The sequence below is a fragment of the Prunus avium genome, chromosome 1, assembly GCF_965620075.1.
Source record: "Prunus avium chromosome 1, drPruAviu1.hap1.1, whole genome shotgun sequence".
In the NCBI taxonomy this organism is placed as follows: Eukaryota; Viridiplantae; Streptophyta; class Magnoliopsida; order Rosales; family Rosaceae; genus Prunus; species Prunus avium.
Genome location: NC_142284.1, coordinates 49,012,505 through 49,030,395, shown reverse-complemented (window position 1 = coordinate 49,030,395; position 17,891 = coordinate 49,012,505). Strand labels below are relative to the sequence as shown.

Genomic DNA, 17,891 nt, shown 5'->3' with positions numbered 1-17,891 from the left:
AAAATTTCTAGCTTAGTTTATGTGAATTGAATGGTGAGGGTGCCTTGAGAAACAAGCATGGTGATCAACTTGAAATTTAAATTTCTTTTTTTGTGCGTGACTAAACGACGGTTGACTTTCTATTTAGAATTCGAATGGATTCTTGAAACATTGACGAAATTATATAACTAAGTAAGAAATTTCTTGTGATCAAAAGGGAGTTGAGTGGCTGGAAATTACGCCTTGTGGTCATGGTCTTGGCAATTTGATTTGCTATTCTGCCTTGTGGTCATGGTCTTGGCAAGGTCATCATCAATTTCACTCTATCATTGTCTAAACCAATGCCTATGAAATTTCTAATCCTCGAAAGGAACAAAGTGAAATTTTCTGCGCAATTACGGTTCCACTATATTAATATTCGAACAGTCTCATACATAGCAGTCTCTCATTTACAAAAAATTTTGATGCCTACAAGGAAAATAACAACAAATGCAAATGTAGACATAATATGTCACATTCATATGTCATCATTGATGTAAATTTAACAACTAGACATAATTAAAGAAGTAGATATGCCCTAGCTTGCTGCTAAGGGCCAAATATATTATTATAGGAAGATTACAAGTGATTAACAAATGAAGTCTTCGCTTAGATTAAGAAAGACTAGTATATATGAATAAGAGTATTGACCAAAATTATGGGTATATAAAGGAAAAAAGGGAAAAAAAAAGAAAAAAAAAGAAAAAAAAAAGAGAATGACTTCATTTAGTTATGATTCCAGAAGATATCTGACTTCCACATAATTAATAGATTCGAGATTCTTTAAAGGAAAGGCTAAAATTTGTAACTCAAGGCAGCGTAGTTTCCGAGAAATTATTGGGTTGGTCAAGGCCTCCCTCCAATCACATCAACTTCTAACTTATTAAAATATTGAAAGTTGAAAATAGCGATTTAAATTGACCAACGTGCAATTTGAATCTTTATCATTTAGAATTTTAGAAACTTTTTTTTTTTTTTCTCTCTCTCTCTCTACCTACCGAGAAGATGAACAAATAATGAGATCGTACTAATCTTCTTGTTGTTTATACCAAAGGTATGATCTACCTACTGTGTTCGAATATATGGCCTGCATTTGAGTAAAAGTGTCATGTTCTCTCATCTACAGTTGAGGGTTTTATTAATAATTCAATTCAAGCAAAGCATGTGTTTGAATTTGATAATATATATATCCTTCCATTCAGCAATCCCACAAATAATTTTATTTGAAAGATGTCTTTTAGGGTACCTTACGAATTATTTTCTAACGATCCAAATCATTTATTTTTTAAGTCTACATTCATAGATCATCCTTGCAAAAAAATAGACAAATCGAAAATTGTTTCGACATCTAATTGTATCATACAAAATCAATAAACACAATGCTTTTCTAAAATTTCAAAAACACAATTGAGTGGTCAAACAATATCGGATTCAAGTGATTTTTTTTATAGAAATGATATTTGAATTATTATCTAAAACATAGACATTTTGGATTCTTGAAATACAAAGCGAAGTGGACCTTACAAAGGTGTCCCTCAAAAAAGCTAATTTGAGGACATCTTTTAGGGTACCCTACAATTTTTTTTTCTAATGATCCAAACCATCTATTTTTTAGGCCTTCATTCATAGATCATCCTTACAAAAAATTAGAGAAATCGGAAACCGTTTCGACATCCAATTGTGTCCTACAAAATCAATGAACACGGTGCTTCAAGAAAGTATTAAAATTTCAATAACTCAATTGAGTGGTCAAATGATATTGGATTCAAGCTCAATAGAAGGGGACTGTATTTCACTAATCCAAACAGTCTATGTTTTAAGTTTACATTCATAGATCATCCTTGCAAAAAATTAGACAAATTTGAAACTGTTTAGATATCCAATTATGTCCTACAAAATCAATGAACACGGTACTTCAGGAAAGTACTAAAATTTCAATAATTCAATTGAGTGGTCAAATGATATTGGATTCAAGTGATTTTTTGTAGAGATGATCTTTGAATGAGTATTTACAAAATAGACCGTTTGGATTAGTGAAATACAATATGGAGTGGGCCTTAAAAGGGTGTCCCTCAAATAAGCATATTTGAAGGATCCCTCAACTGAAGCTCTTTCTATATATATATATCAGTCAGTCCCCTTCTATTAAGGGACCCCTCAAATAAAATACCCTTTAGGTTTCCCTACGAATTTTTTTTCAACAAGCCAAACCATCTATTTTTTTTAAGTCTACATTCATAGATCATCCTTGCAAAAAATGACCTGGCAAAGCTAGAGATGGAGCTTGGATTATCCATGTAATGTAAGCTTTAACAGAGAACAACCCATATGAGTTTGGCGCATTGGACCTGTTGGGTCTTGTGGTGTCGCCATAAATTTGGTTGACGTATAGCATAGTCTATGACATGTGTTTGAATATATATATATTATATTTTATGGCATGCACTAGCGAACTCTCGTAGAGGCACAAGGAGGTGTAGCTACACCTTCCTTCGCTGGAAAAAGCTTTGAAGTCGCCAAAGTTTGCCCCTTAGCTCTACCTTGGAGGTGCCCACCACCTGTTCGAATAAATGCCTCTCAACAATAGCAACCTAGCAACCTCTTCTTTTCTTTGTTGCAATGCTAAGCGCTTGTTTTGTTTTTTTTAAGTCTTGGCCAAACGACATCGTTTTGGCCAGGCAAAAAAAATTTAAAAGGGCAAACATGAAGCCTTATTTCCATATAACGGAAGAGCGTGGTCTTGGAGTCTAAGTTGGAATTAAATGATTGCTGGCGGGCATGTGTTTGGTTGCTAAGTTGAATCTTGTTGGGTTTTTAGGGGTGTTATGTGTGTTGCTCTGATACCACTGTTAGATTGAAGGGGAAACAAAGTGATTTTATTAAATTTGGAGGAGAATAGTACAAGGCTTTGTGTAGGCTAATTGGCCTCCTTAGCATATTGGCTTATTGACCATCACATTTGACTTAGATTAGTTTGGGCTATTTGGCCCTTACACTTTGATTGATGAGCTAATTGGCTCCTCACCATAGTTTAATTTGGGTAGCTCTTGGCTCCCTAATGGTTTGGGAGTTCTTTGTTAGACTCCCACATAGATTAGGAGTTGATTGGTTCACTCCACATTTCATTGTGGTTGCATGCCTATTTATAGGCATTCTTTGCCTACATCACACCGCATTCTAGAAACTTCTATATTTTACAATATTTATTTTTGTGGCTATTGTTTAGCCATCATGCAACATGATGTTTTTGTTCTAGAAAGTTCTTCAAACCTCAATTGCTTTTGTTCCACCTCCTTATTCTTTTCTCCACAACTCTAGATTCTTCCAAGGTTTGCATGTGGCTGCTGACTTCCAATCAAGCTATAGTACTTTCTTCAAACTTCTAGATTTCTCCACACATTTCTTTAGCACAAAAGTGCATTAATTTCAACAAATCTCCAACTGGTTCAATTCTAGTGTGGCTCTTTCAAGATTGCTGCGGCTGTTTCACAAGGTATCTCCTTTGGTTCTTTGGTTCTGTTAGGGGGGTTTTGATTGATGATTGTGGTGAGCTCCTCTCACAATTCTAGTCAGCTTTTGTGGCCCATGTGCCTAAGCTTTGTAATTGCATTGCCAACATGCTTGCTTTGTTTGCTTTTCATTTGCTTCAAGATTGTTTTTGGTTTGGTGAGGCCCCTGAGCTTGTTCAGGATCTCCTCATTGAAGATTGTAGCCACACTTAATCTTCTATGCAATTGATCAGGATCTCCTCATTGAAGATTGTAGCCACACTTAATCTTCTATGCAATTGATCGACTTTTCTAAAAAGAAAAAAGTTGGAATTAAATGGACCAAAGGATGCCTTGCGTTGAAGTCTTGATTCTTCATGAAGCTTTGCATGCTCTTGAGTCTTGCTGCAGATCCATCCCTCTCCTCCAAGTTTGAATGTATTTTTTTTTTCACCTTTTTTTTTTAATCTTCTGGTTTTTTTTCCCTTATGTTTATTTTTTATATATTTTATAATATGTATTTTAATATTGTTGTTTTTTTTTATAGAGATATTATTTTTGTTTTATGATTTGGTTATCTTTGTATAACCCTAAACCCTAAATCCCCCTTCGAATAATTTGGGTAGTTCAAATCCTCCTTCAAATAATTTGGGTATTTCTTTTGAGCTTTTAGCCTTTTAAATGTTGCCCATTCCGAGGAAAATTTATGAATCCGTCACTGATGGCATGTGTTCTATATGATATGTTGTGTTTGAATTAATATGGTCTATGGCATGTGTAAATAATTTGAACAAGGCGTGTGTTTGAATTTGAGGAGTTCATCAAATAGAGGGAGAAAATATATAGACGACAAAGCAGGGGAGGTAGGGATTAATGCAAATGACTAATCTATTACACTATGCAAAATAGGGAAGATGATGAATAGTTAAATCCATATGATCCTTTTAAATCTAATAAATCTTTCAAAATCCAAAAGTAAAAAATTTTGATTATAGAAATTCATAAATAAAATTCTATAAGTCATTATATTTTTCTTAAAAAAACAATATATCTTTTGTGTATTAAAATTTATAAACAATTAGTATGTGTGCTAATTTTCCTTTGGCTCATGCTCCACTTGTCTCTTTTATCATTTCATTTTGGTTTTAATACATAGATAGAGATTCTAATTTATTACCAATCTGAAATCAAATCTCTACAATGTAACTAATTGTTATCAAAAGGTGCGATAACAATTAGAAGGGGAGATGATACCAAAAGGGGGGTAAAAGTGACCCAAAACAGATTTTCAGAGTTAGTATCAATAGTGGATCTCTTGGGGAGGTTATACTTGTTCAATGGAGCTAAATTTTGGATATGTTGTAGTCAATACCCATTGGAACAAGTTTCATGAAGAGCTTCACCTCATCCAGGCATCGGAGCATGGTGACAGTCAAGAAGTTGACCTATAAAAATGAGTAAAACAAGAATTTTTATTCAATAATGCACTTTAGCTCACATTTATTTCAACCAAGGTAAAATTTATAAAAACACAAAAAAGAAAAAAAAAACTATAAAATATCAAGAACTAACTCAAAATATTGAGTGAATGACATGATAAATCATGTATAAAAATGAGCCCAACAGTAGCTTATTTGTATTTTGTTGATTATGTCCTCCATAGTTTATTTGGTTGGAGGTCACAATTAATGTAAGTTGAAGTTAACTTTAATTTTAAAGACATGAGAATTTTTTTTCTTGATACAAACGATGTTGGGGGCGTAACATAGAACCTTAAGTGTAGGGATTCAAACACAGAACTTCAAGTGCAAGAAATTCGAACACAGAACTTCGATTGCAGGAGATTCAAACACAAGATTGGAGATATTTATATGAAAGTAGTTGACAAAGAGAGCATTTCTGTTTTCTTGTCACAATCAGTTAAAATCGTTATTATTATTATAAACGGTAACCATGATCAAACGCATTTAAATAAATGATTATGATCAGTCTGGCAAAGTGAGCTCAGCAACTGAAAAGTTCCTTACTTTTTATAACTTAATTTTTTTAGTTACAATTCAAAGCACGCCAAGTTCAGCAACTGAATCTTTAATGAGTTAATTAGCACATCTTGAGTCAGTTGCTACTGTTACTATGACTTGACTTCAATTCCTATTCAAACTTCAAACGCTTGAATGAATTGACTTCAATTCCATTCCGCTGAACCTTTCCAAGTAATATTTCTTTTTAATTTTCTCATTTTCAACACTTAAAACTAGAATTAGAAAAGAAACAAAAGATTATAATTTAGAAGATTTTAGGTGTTGAAGTTGAGGCTTCACAATCACGGAAATAACTTAGAAGCCAAGAAACTTAGAATTTAGAATATTTTCTCTCATCATGAGACACTTTCATCTTTTGCCAACTAAAATTTGGAATTTTTTTTTAATCAAGTGAAAATTGCGTTCATAATTCGGCCACAAATGGATTTTAATCTGATTTTGTATGTGGATATATTTATCATGCCGGCTTTCATGCGTAGATTCGTGCGAGTAGTGATTAGTGATGAGGCTAAAACCATGTAGATATTAACATTAAGCAGATATTCTTAAGTTGAGATTCCAACCCTAGACTATCTATAAGTTTGTTGAATCTTATAAAATATTATACCAATGATCACATAAATTCCAAGTATATACCCTTCATACGAAATTTCATTGAGATTGAGTATCAAAAACAGCAAGGTCTTGAAAAAGATTGAAAGAAACAGAAAATGATTTAAAAAACAGAGTTGGAACAGGGCAGCATGTAGTCATTGTCTACAGGTCAACGGCAGCATATAAAATCATTTATGATGTACGTTCCGATGAAGTCTCTCTCACAGTTGTAAATTTCCTCAAAAGATACTATTTTTGCTAATAAAAAATAAAAAACACTGACCAATTGCTTAACCTTGACAAGTACCATTTAAATATCCCAATATGCTTTCCAGAAGCTCTTGGAGATTAAGAAAACAAATTGACATAATTATTCTAAATTGTGTTTTGATACCCTTCAAGTACTCCATACACCAATACTTTGACTTGGTATGAACTGCACAGTATCTCTTTCAATATCACGTGTTACTACTTTGATTTGGTCAAGATTCAAGATTCTCGAGAACACACTGTTAAGAACGTCAAGTTTAGCAAGAAATTGCTATATATTATCAAATGATTAATCGCGTATTTCATAATTAATTTTTCGTCTACAATTTAATTTGAATCAGAAATTTGGATCCTAGTATTTGGTCAACCATCCTCCCATCCTATATAAAAATATGTATGTATAAGCCTCTTTGGATTGAAAAACATCATTGAAGCTTGCAAAAACAGATAGAAACATGAAGATCGGGAAAGCAACCATCCTCTATCGTTCTTTCTTCTTCCTTGTTTGTTTAAGCATTGAATTTTCCTTGGTTGTCAGGGGACAGAACAGAACAACAATCCCAGTGAATGTTGGTGTGGTTCTTGATGACCTTGATTCACCAGACACAAAAGTTTGGTTGAGCTGCATCAACTTGGGCCTCTCAGACTTTTATACCTCTCGTGGTTCCTCTACAACTAGGCTGGCTTTAAGCATCAGAGACTCCAGAGAAGATGTTGTAGATGCTGCTGCTGCAGGTCTCTCTCTCTCTCTCTCTCTCTCTCTCTCTCTCTCTCTCTCTCTTCTTTGCTTTTCATTTTGAATTTTCAACAATTTGATTCTTCTTGACATCTATATAAGTTTGACCCTTCTATTCATTTGATAAGACTATTTTTTAAATGAAAAGAAGCATAGTAATTAAGTTCTTGTCCCTTTTTTTAAAACTTGTATTTTTTGTATTGATCAAACAGCTTTAGACCTGATAAAAAATGATCAAGTACATGCAATCCTAGGACCGAAATCATCGATGCAAGCCAACTTTGTAATTGAGCTTGGAGACAAAGCCCAAGTGCCCATAATCTCATTTTCAGCAACAAGTCCTTCCCTCACTTCCATTAGGAGTTCATATTTTTTCAGAGCTGCACAAAATGACTCTTCCCAAGTCAAGGCCATAAGTGCTGTTGTCCAAGCCTTTGGATGGAGGGAAGCTGTCCCCATCTATATAGACAACGAGTATGGCCAGGGAGTCATACCCTACTTGGTAGATGCCTTGCAAGAAGTTCAAGCTCAGGTCCCTTACCGAAGCGCCATACCTCCAGAGGCAACTGATGACCAACTTGTTGCAGAGCTTTACAAGCTAATGACCATGCAAACTAGAGTCTTCATTGTGCACATGTTGCCCTCTCTTGGCTCTCGCCTTTTCGCCAAGGCAAAAGAGATGGATATGATGGATGGAGACTACGTTTGGATCATGGCTAGTGGAATGACCAATCATTTAACTACCATGAATGCTTCAGTCATCAATTCACTGCAAGGCGCATTGGGTGTGAGGACCTATGTGCCACAAACAAAAGAGCTTGTCGATTTTAGAGCTCGATGGAAAAGGCAATTCCAAAAGGACAATCCAACCATAATTGATGCTGAGTTAGATGTTCCTGCACTCTGGGCTTATGATGCTGCTTTTGCATTAGCCATGGCAGTTGAAAATGTTGGGACTAAAAACTTTGGCTTTGAAAAGGCGAATGCTTCAACCAACTCATCAACTGATCTTGAATATTTTGGGGTTTCCCAAAACGGTCCAGAACTTTGCCAATCCTTGTCAAGTACTAACTTGAGAGGCCTCTCTGGGGATTTCAGCTTTGTTGATGGGCAATTACAAAATTCCATTTTTGAATTGGTGAATGTGATTGGGAATGCAGCAAAAACAATTGGGTTTTGGAAACCACAGAGTGGACTTGAGAAAAAATTGAATTTGACAAACACAAACGGTCCATATTCAACCTCTAAATCTAATCTGGCACCTATTTTATGGCCAGGGGACTCTCCCTCTGTTCCCAAGGGATGGGAGATCCCCACAAACGGCAAAAGATTGAGAGTAGGAGTTCCTGTAATTGATGGTTTTGCTGAGTTTGTGAAGGTGGTGCCTGGTCCTAGCGCTAACACAACCGAAGTTTTCGGATTCTGTATCGATGTCTTCAATGCTGCAATGGCTGCATTACCATATGCTGTTACTTATGACTTCATTCCCTTTGCAAATCCTGATGGCACAAGTGCTGGCAGCTACGATGATCTGGTCCGACAAGTTTTTCTCGGGGTATGTCGAATTAATGAGAACTTCATTTTCTTCAATGATTTCAGTTTGCCTGATCACTTGAAGTACTTATAATCTGCTTAAATTGAAATTTTGGCTTGTTTATTTGTTCAACAGAATTTCGATGCACTGGCAGCAGACACAACAATTAGAGCAAACAGGTCTTTGTATGTGGACTTCACATTGCCATACACAGAATCAGGGGTTGTGATGGTGGTGCCAATGAAAGACGGCAAGAGCAAAAATGCATGGATTTTCTTGAAGCCTTTGACATGGGACCTCTGGCTCACAAGTTTGTGCTTTTTCGTCTTCATTGGTTTCGCTGTTTGGGTTCTTGAACACCGTATTAACGAAGAATTTCGTGGCCCTCCCTCCCACCAAATCGGCACAAGCTTTTGGTTCTCCTTCTCAACCATGGTTTTTGCACAGCGTGAGTACCACAACCTCATCATGTTTCATGTTCATGCTTATAATTCTACAATTAATTGTTTTTTTTCATCAATTTTTACTTGAATTAATTTACAGGGGAGAAGGTAGTTAGCAACTTGGCAAGGTTTGTGGTGATCGTGTGGGTGTTTGTAGTGCTGATACTGACTCAAAGTTACACAGCAAGTTTAACTTCACTGTTAACAGTTCAACAACTTCAGCCAACTTTTTCCAATTTGAGCGATCTTATAAAGAACAAGGAGTATATCGGGTACATTAATGGTTCTTTCGTCGGTGAGCTTCTGATCCAAAGAGGTGTTGATCCTAACAAGTTGAGGCCTTATAAATCTTCAGATGAATGCCATGAGTTTTTGACAAACGGGAGTGCAAATGGCGGCATTGCTGCCGCTATTGATGAAACCCCCAACATGAAGCTTTTTCTTGCAAAGTATTGCTCCAAATACACCATGATTGGCCCAATATTCAAAACTGATGGCTTTGGTTTTGTAAGCTCTCTCTCTTTACTTCTCTCACAAGTAACGCTCCATGAGGACATTCTCGTAACACATTGCACACCACATTACTAACACATGAATAACGCTATTTGTATCACATACATACGTGGCGTCAGTTCATGTTTCTTCTATTGTGCAAATGTATCAGGTCTTCCCCAAAGGTTCACCTCTAGTACCAGATGTTTCGAGGGCGATTCTGAACGTGACTGAGGGAGACATGATGAAGGAAATTGAAAACAAATGGTTTGCAGGGGATGCAACATGTTCAGATACAAAACCCACCATCTCAGATTCCAACAGTCTTGGCCTTGATAGCTTCTGGGGTCTCTTCCTCATTGCCGGGGTCTCTTCGTCACTATCTCTCATCATATTTGCAGCCTCCTTCTGTTATAGGCATTGGCACATGTTCATGACAACAGGCGCTTCTGCATGGAAAAGAATCAAGGTGATGCTTAGAATCTTCGACCAAAAAGACCTCAGCTCCCATACTTTTAGAAAGACTGGCTCTCAAGATGGAAAATACATGTACAATGCTGGCAGTATAGCTACATCTGTTGAGGCTTCACCAAACAATAACAGCACGCGCCCACCAAGCCCACCAAGCCCTGAGTCGATTGGCCATTCAAACCACACAAATCCACATTCACCTTTCTTCAGAGAAGAAGGAATATTACCGGTTGTTGTTAGTCAAGCATATCCAGAAATGTGAAGAAGTCATGAAGGAGCTCAAGAACACAATTAATTAGTAACAGAATTATTAAGTTTTCATAATTGCTGTATGATAATTAATCAAATAATATAGCTAGGCATTGTATATATTCACCTTAAAACAATATATATATATATATATATATATATATATATATATATATATTTTCTGTTATAATTTATAAAAAGTTAGTAACATGGATAACTTTAACCAGATGTACAAGGTAAATAACCAAATCTTCATTTTCTCCTCAACACTATAAGGAGAATATTTGTTTTGTGAGGTTTAATCAGTGGATAAAGAAGAAAGTTTGGGGCGCAAGTCAAATACACACAAAATGAAGAATTTGTACCTTAACACTACTGAAACAAACTGTTAAACTATATATAAAGAAAATATACATGACCAAAATGACTTTTCCATATACAATTATACAACACCACCAAAACTTATATCTAAGAAAAGAAAAAGTTAGATATTGCCAGTTACCTCAGCAGGAGAGCAAAAGAGACAGAGAGAGAGAGAGAGCGAGCGAGCTGGATTGGGGTTGCAAATTTGAAAGATTACTAGTTATTACATCCAGTGGTCTGGAGTGGGAATTCGAACACATACGGATCTGATATTTAGTATAGGATAATGTCTGAAGTGTTTCACTCTTGCCCTGAAAAATTGAAAAAAGGAAAAAAAGGAGAGGTATAAATAAGATGAACTCATGCATGCATGGTTAAAGTGGTAACTCATCCTAACCATCACCGAACTATGGTATTCCCAAATTTCAACGAGCCTGTGCCAGCTGAGAATCTGGCAGGGGAGGCTCTTCCTGCAGCCGCTCTTCCTGTATCCGCTCAACCTCCTGCAGCCGCTGCAGCCACTCAACCTGCAGCCGCTCCAAACCAATAATTTTGAGAGAGTTACAGGAGGCCGTAGCTGCCAGCTCTCAGAGGCGTCGTCTAGCTCCGGCTCCTTAAAGTTTGAGTCTGCCGTCGTTGGATATTTACTTTCTTTTATCTTTTTGTTGATATTAATACACATTTGTATAGAAAAATCTAGAAGCTTGAAGAAAGTACTATAGCTTGATGGGAAGTCGGCAACTACATGCAACCATGAAGATTATTCTAGAAAGCCACACACTTGTGGCTGGGGTAAAGAGATCAAGTCGGTGGAGAAAGCCTATGTCGGCTACTTTCACCTATAAAAGGATTTGTTGTAGCCCTCCAAAGCAAAGTGGAGTCATCCACCAACTCCCAATCCATGTGGAGTCCAACAAAAAGAACTCCCAAACTATAAGGGAGCTAAGAGCTACCCAAACACAGCCATGTTAGGGAGTCAATAAGCTCACCAATCTAATTGAAGGGCCAAATAGCCCAAAACTAATCTAAATCAAGTGTGGTGACCAATAAATTATAAAAAAAATTATATATATATAAAAAGAAACCTATCAAGAGGTAACTATGAACAGAGAAAGTGCCACAAGAGCAAGAACAAACAAAGTGCCACAAGAGCACGAAGTTGCAGCATCAACTAGAACATCAATGCTAGCTTCAGGAAGAGCATACTCGGAGAAATACAAATGTGTATTAAAGAAGAGTGTTGAAAGTAATACACCCTGTATTTGAATTTTAAGTTTAATGGTTAGAGATGTTTTGTTTCAGAATCAGCTAGCCACTCCATACTAGTGGATGGATGTAAATTTTAATGATTGAATTTGCAACTCCAGACTACCTGCACTGCATTAGGATGGAAACCCATCTGAGTCTCTGGATTGGTAATTAATATATACCTGCAGAACCCAAAAACTGTTTTCGCATGCAACAACTAATTATAATACCATGTATTAATGTCTTGCATGGTAAATGAAAACTCACACAGCATATATATATATATATATTCACATCAAAAATTAGGTAAAAGGAAATATTAAATATACCTTTTATTTGATTTTATGGAAATATTGAGTATTTGTTAGATCCAGTCAGGACCAAAAAAACCAAAAGAAAAGAAAGTAATAATATTAATAGGTATTTGTTGGAAATATTGAGTATTTGTTGGAAAATCCATTAATATTATCCACTAATTTAGCTTCCAACACTCTAAACTGAATTTTATAATTTCTTTACTCACTGCAATAATGAGTAACTAACTAGGATATATTGGCTTGTAGGTTTTTTAAGGGTAGTTTTAAGTAGGTGAAACAAAGTGATTTTATTAGATGTGGAGGAGAGTAGTACATGACTAGGTGTAGGCTAATTGACCTCCTTAGCATATTGGCTTATTGGCCACCACACTTGACTTAAATTAGTTTGGGCTATTTGGCCCTTACACTTTAATTGATGAGCTTATTGGCTCCTCACCATAGTTTAATTTGGTTAGCTCTTGGCTCCCTAATGGTTTGGGAGTTTGCTTGTTTACTCCCCCACATGCACGACTTAGTTTGGGTCTTGGGAGTTTATTAGTTCACTCCACATCTGGTTTGGGAGTTCTTTTTTGTTGACTCCACCTTATATGAGTACAACCATGCCTATTTATAGGCTTTGATTGCCGACATACACAGCCACCGACTTGGGCTGTTTCATTTCTTATAGCCACATATGTGTCTTGTACTAGAATGTTCTTCAAACTTCAATTGCTTTTTTTCCACCACCTTGAGCATTCAGCCACTGCTAGCTTGTTCTAGAATATTCTTGCATTGCCATCTCCATCTTTTGAAGTCTTGACTACTCTAGAATTGTGTAGAACACAAATGAGCATTATTTTTTCAACATGGCTTAATCAAAATTTATAAGTTCGGAAGCTTTGCCAACTTGAGGAGGCAATTATGTCTTTTGTTTCTGTATCTTTTTTTTTCCTCTGAAAAGGAACATACCTTCAACCAGCTTCGATATGGCTATATCAACCATTGCGAGAAATACTTCCCTATCCCCGTTTCTTTGTCACCTATCAAAGGAGGCGAGAGATAGAGAGAGCGATCCTGAGTTGCTGTGATGCTTGTCACTGGAAACACTCTGTTCCATGCCGGATTCTGAGTGGGTGTGATGCTTCTGACTGTGCCTTTTGAAATCGTGCTCAATCCTTTTCCTGTGATCATCTTTCTTACTCATACTTTGATGAGGACTCCGGCTGGAGCCACTGCCACACTGCTTGTTCTAGTCTTTTCTTTTTTTCTTTGGGGGGTTCATTGTTCTTCTTTGCCTTCTTTTTTTTGGTTCATTGAATTATGTTATTTTAATTAGAAAATTTGGCATAAGTCCAATTATGAGGAGAGATTTTGGGTGCAATCCACGCAGAAATTGTTGTTGATCCAAGTCCTTTGACTTTTGCGCCACATAAGATTACATGTCTATTTCAATTTATTGATATTTACTTTTTTTTTTTTTTTTGGTTCCAGTTATGCACCTAAAACATAAATAAGGTAAATTATGAATTCCTAAAACTGGTAAGTTATTGATTTGTAGGATATTAATTATCATATTTGATTTGAATTTAATTGCAAATCTATTTATTGAATTCTGAAATTTTCCCAAGGTATACCGACATCAAAATTTGTAATAAGAGTTCATAAAAACTTCATACCTTAACAATAGGTAAGGTACCTACGCATACACCTCGTATGCAGTATGCAGGTAATTAAACCCATAAATTACCTCTGGTCCAAGTAATTAAATCCATAAATTACCTCTAGTCTAGGTAGTTATACCCTCTAGCTCAGCTAATTGAACTCATATAATATCTTGGTATGGATCTTTAAACTCAACTGAGATAAAAATCCATACAAAATTTCTTTGGAAAAAAAAAAAAAACACTATTACATGGAAGACATGTACATATGTATATAAATATGAATCTCCAGAAAAAACTGCTTAAGAAAACTCAAGAAAAAAATACTTACCTGTAAGGTAGGTACATATATACCTGTATGTATTAACATTATTTACCTGTATATCAGGTACAGAATTTAATGTGGGTGCTTGTCTGATCGATTGGTATAATATGTGAGTTTTTACTTTTTATTGATTAAATTGTATTTTATCTATATATTAGGAATATTATCAAGGAAAAAAAATTCAAAATTCAAAATTTGGAATTCAATTTCAAGGAAATAATGCATTAAATTTATATTTTCAATGTGTTTTCCTTATTTACCTTAAAGGGTAAAATCGACACAACAAAAAAGTAATAAATGTCAAATGACCTACATCTAAAACCAAAAACACGAGGACTAGACCCAATGACGGCTAATCATTTTGGACCTAGATCTAAGAACCCCTATTTTAATTCCATACAGCAACAATTCATTTCCTTTTCAATTATCAATAACAGATAGTAATATTTTCAGTTATCAATAATCTTTTCTTAATTTCTGCAAGAAATTCATGAATGACAATAAACCAGTGCTAAGTAATAAGCAGAGGGCCCTAGTTTGTGCAAGAAAGTTGACATATGCTGCAGAGGCCCAAGGCAAAGGTGATGAATGAAGTACTACCACACCAAAGATTCCACATTTGTGTGTGGTATCTTGGAGAAACCACATATTTTTGTGTGTGTTGATTTTGTTTGCTGTTAGTGCATTTATACGAATTGCAAATTGTATACTTTGATTGTTCGACTACAATGCCCCATGTGTAAACCCTTCACCATTTTATTGGAGTGAAAATTTTCTTTGAATCTTTTGATGTCAATATTTTAGAATACAAGTTATCTTTAATTTTGCTCGTCTATGAAATTCTTTATGTATTTTCTGTTAGAGCTATATGTACTGTTCATCTGTTGGAAGCTGAAGTTTTTAGCCCCAACTATCTCAACTGCCATGGCCAGTGCCCAAGCAGCATCATAAGCCCAAAATCCAAAAACATCATGGACAGTTGGATTGTCCTGTTGGAATTTACTTTTCCATCTAACTCTAAAACTTTCAAGCTCTTTTGTATTTGGGACAAAAGTTTTTATACCCAACACCCCTTCCATATTTTCTATGTCAGAGGAACTTATGTAAGTAAATGAGTTAGTCATTCCATCAGTCATTATCCAAGCATACCCTTCATCCATCATGCCAATCTGTTTCGCCTTGTCGAACAGCCGAGAGCCAAGATCAGCAAACAAGAGTGCACAATGAAGACCTTGATGGAAGCAAGAAATTTCTTGTGATCAAAAGGAGGTTGAGTGGCATTTGTGGTCATGGTCTTGTCAAGGTCCTCATCATTTTCACTCTATCATTGCCAATTTGTAAACCATGAATGAATGTCTAGGAAAATTCAATCCTTGGAAGGGTAAAGTGAAAAATTTCTGAACAATTACAGTTCCACTTTATTTATAATCTCACACTTCCATGCATCCCGGAGTCTCTCTCATTCACAAAAAAAAATATTTTGATGTGACATAATTAAAGATGACCTTGCTGCCGAGGGCCAAATATTTATCAGTCGTATAATAATATTATAGGAAGATTACAAGTATAGTAAGTAAGGATGACTTCATTTACATTGAGATTGCAGAAGATATATTAAACAACTAATCTGACTTCCATTTAATTAATAGATTTCTTTGAAGGAAAAAGCTAAAATTTGTAAGCCAAGGCAGCTTAATTTCCAAGAAATTGTTGGGTTGGTCAAGGCCTCCAATGACACCAACTTATTCTAACTAATAATTAAACATATTGATAGCGACTTCAATTGACAAAGCTCACATTCTATTAGCTAACCGCAATTAATACCTCAATTATGGGTCAATTGATACACTATTATGTTATGTGTCACTAAGACATTGTATCCATTGCTTTCTTGCTCAGGCAATCTAATGATTTCATGGTCACTAATTAACTCAATATCTCCGGCTGGTTGACCAACGGGTGCTCCAACAGGAGCTCCTCCTGGAGCACCTGTTCGGTTCATTTTTACACATGATTTTTTATGTTATTCACATATTATTTTGAGTTAATTCTTGACATTTTATAGCTTTTTACTTCCTTTTTGTGTTTTCTTAGATTTTACCTTGGTTAGAATGAAAATGAGCTAAAAGTGCATTATTGGTTATAAATTCTGTTTTTGTTCATTTTTCGTAGGTCAACTTCTTGACCTGGGATCAATATGCTCTGGTGCTCGGATGAGGTGAAGATCTTCATGAAACTTGTTTCAATGGATGTTGACTACAACATATCCAAATTTGAGCTCCATTGGACAAGTATTGCCTATCCAACCAATCCAGCATGTTACCACAGCTCTGGAAATCCGAAATTGGCCAGCTTTTACCTCCATTGTGTCATCTTGATTCTTCTTGTTACCATAACACTTGGTAACAAGAAATTACCTTAGTAAATGAGATATTTTCTGAAGCAATTGGCATCTTTGTGAAGACAAGGCTTCATCATGGCAAAGGGGACAAGGGCAAAGGCTTTAACTAAAGCATGAGTTTTATATTATATCTTTGAGCTGGAATTGATGGGCAAAAGGCACTTGGGAGTGCAACCTGAATTGGAGAGCTTCTTGAACGTGGGCAATCAATTCATTTCATTATTCTACACATTGAGAGCAGATTTTGGAGAGCTTAGAGCTAGGAGAAAGCCAAGGTGCAGCCAAGCAAAGTGGAGAAGAAAGCTTCCACCATTGATGACCTTGAAGCTTTCACAATTTTCTCAAAATCTGTAAACTCTTTCTAATTTTATTTTGAGTTTGTATTTGGAATAAGTATGAGCAACTAAACTCCATAGCTAGGGCTTAGGTTGAAGCCCTAAACATGATTACCTTATTGTTTTGATGCTTGAGTGTATGAATTTCTAGATATTGTTGATGAATTCCAATTCACCAAATTAATCTATCCTTGATGTGTGTTCTTCTTTGATTGATCATCTTTGAAAGCATGCTTCTTGAGATTGTTGGGGTTATGTGTATCTTCATGTTATCCTAAGCAATGAATGGATGAAGTAAGAATCATCCATGTGAATTGGTTTCTTGAATACCTAATGTAAACACCATGCTATTAGGATTCTTGTGATGTTCATATTCTCTTTGAACTTAATGGGTTTTTCTTGTAATTGAATCAAAGTACTAAGCACACCTAGATTCGATTATAGGGAAGGCACAAGTATTGTAGCACTAGTACTGCACTTTACGTATATTAGAGAGAATCAATGCGTCTTGAGCCACTCGTACTGGTCTTGATTGCGAACATCTTCATCAACACGTTTAGAGTTCATCACTTGAGTATTCATGAACTTGGGTAGAATTGTTTAGGGTGGATTCCGAAACCCTAGTGTTTGTTACATTTTAATTTCACAATTTGATAATTCATCTTTGCCATTCTCATTTAATTTCAAAGTCCTTTTACTTTCTTGCAATAGGAATAGGTCACTTCAAACAAATCAAACCCCCCCCCCCCCCAATGTGTGTGTGAGTTGCGTGTTTGACACGTTATGTGTCTTTGTTACTGAATGTTATTTGTTTCCGTAATTGTTTTGGACTTTTGGTCCGCGTTGTGTTCTTTCATTTTCTGTGCTGAATCCAACCGTATAAAGAACGTGAATTTTGGACGTACGGTTGGAAAGTTATAGGTCA

At 35.7% G+C, this 17,891-nt stretch overlaps 1 protein-coding gene and 1 long non-coding RNA gene across 2 annotated transcripts; one reads left to right on the top strand and one right to left on the bottom strand.

The window, feature by feature from the left end:
- Nucleotides 1–6,681: 6,681 nt before the first annotated feature.
- On the top strand, nucleotides 6,682–10,450 carry LOC110749451 (glutamate receptor 2.8-like). The gene is made up of 5 exons (XM_088250664.1): nucleotides 6,682–7,147; nucleotides 7,361–8,703; nucleotides 8,818–9,130; nucleotides 9,226–9,632; nucleotides 9,790–10,450. Exons 1-5 carry the CDS (start codon nucleotides 6,868–6,870, stop codon nucleotides 10,348–10,350), a joined length of 2,904 nt encoding a protein of 967 aa, XP_088106790.1. The 5' UTR covers nucleotides 6,682–6,867; the 3' UTR covers nucleotides 10,351–10,450.
- On the bottom strand, nucleotides 9,230–11,324 carry LOC110749452 (uncharacterized). The gene is made up of 3 exons (XR_015834556.1): nucleotides 10,840–11,324; nucleotides 10,165–10,292; nucleotides 9,230–10,066 (listed from the first exon to the last, which is right to left on the bottom strand). It is a non-coding gene; the product is annotated as an uncharacterized LOC110749452 (long non-coding RNA).
- Nucleotides 11,325–17,891: the final 6,567 nt, after the last annotated feature.

Excerpts from the sequence above, each read along its gene's own strand:
- LOC110749451 (XM_088250664.1), top strand. The coding sequence starts at position 6,868 with ATGAAGATCGGGAAAGCAACCATCCTCTATCGTTCTTTCTTCTTCCTT. Across the intron at positions 8,704-8,817 it reads TCCGACAAGTTTTTCTCGGG|AATTTCGATGCACTGGCAGC; the intron begins GTATGTCGAATT and ends TTTGTTCAACAG. Across the intron at positions 9,633-9,789 it reads AAACTGATGGCTTTGGTTTT|GTCTTCCCCAAAGGTTCACC; the intron begins GTAAGCTCTCTC and ends CAAATGTATCAG.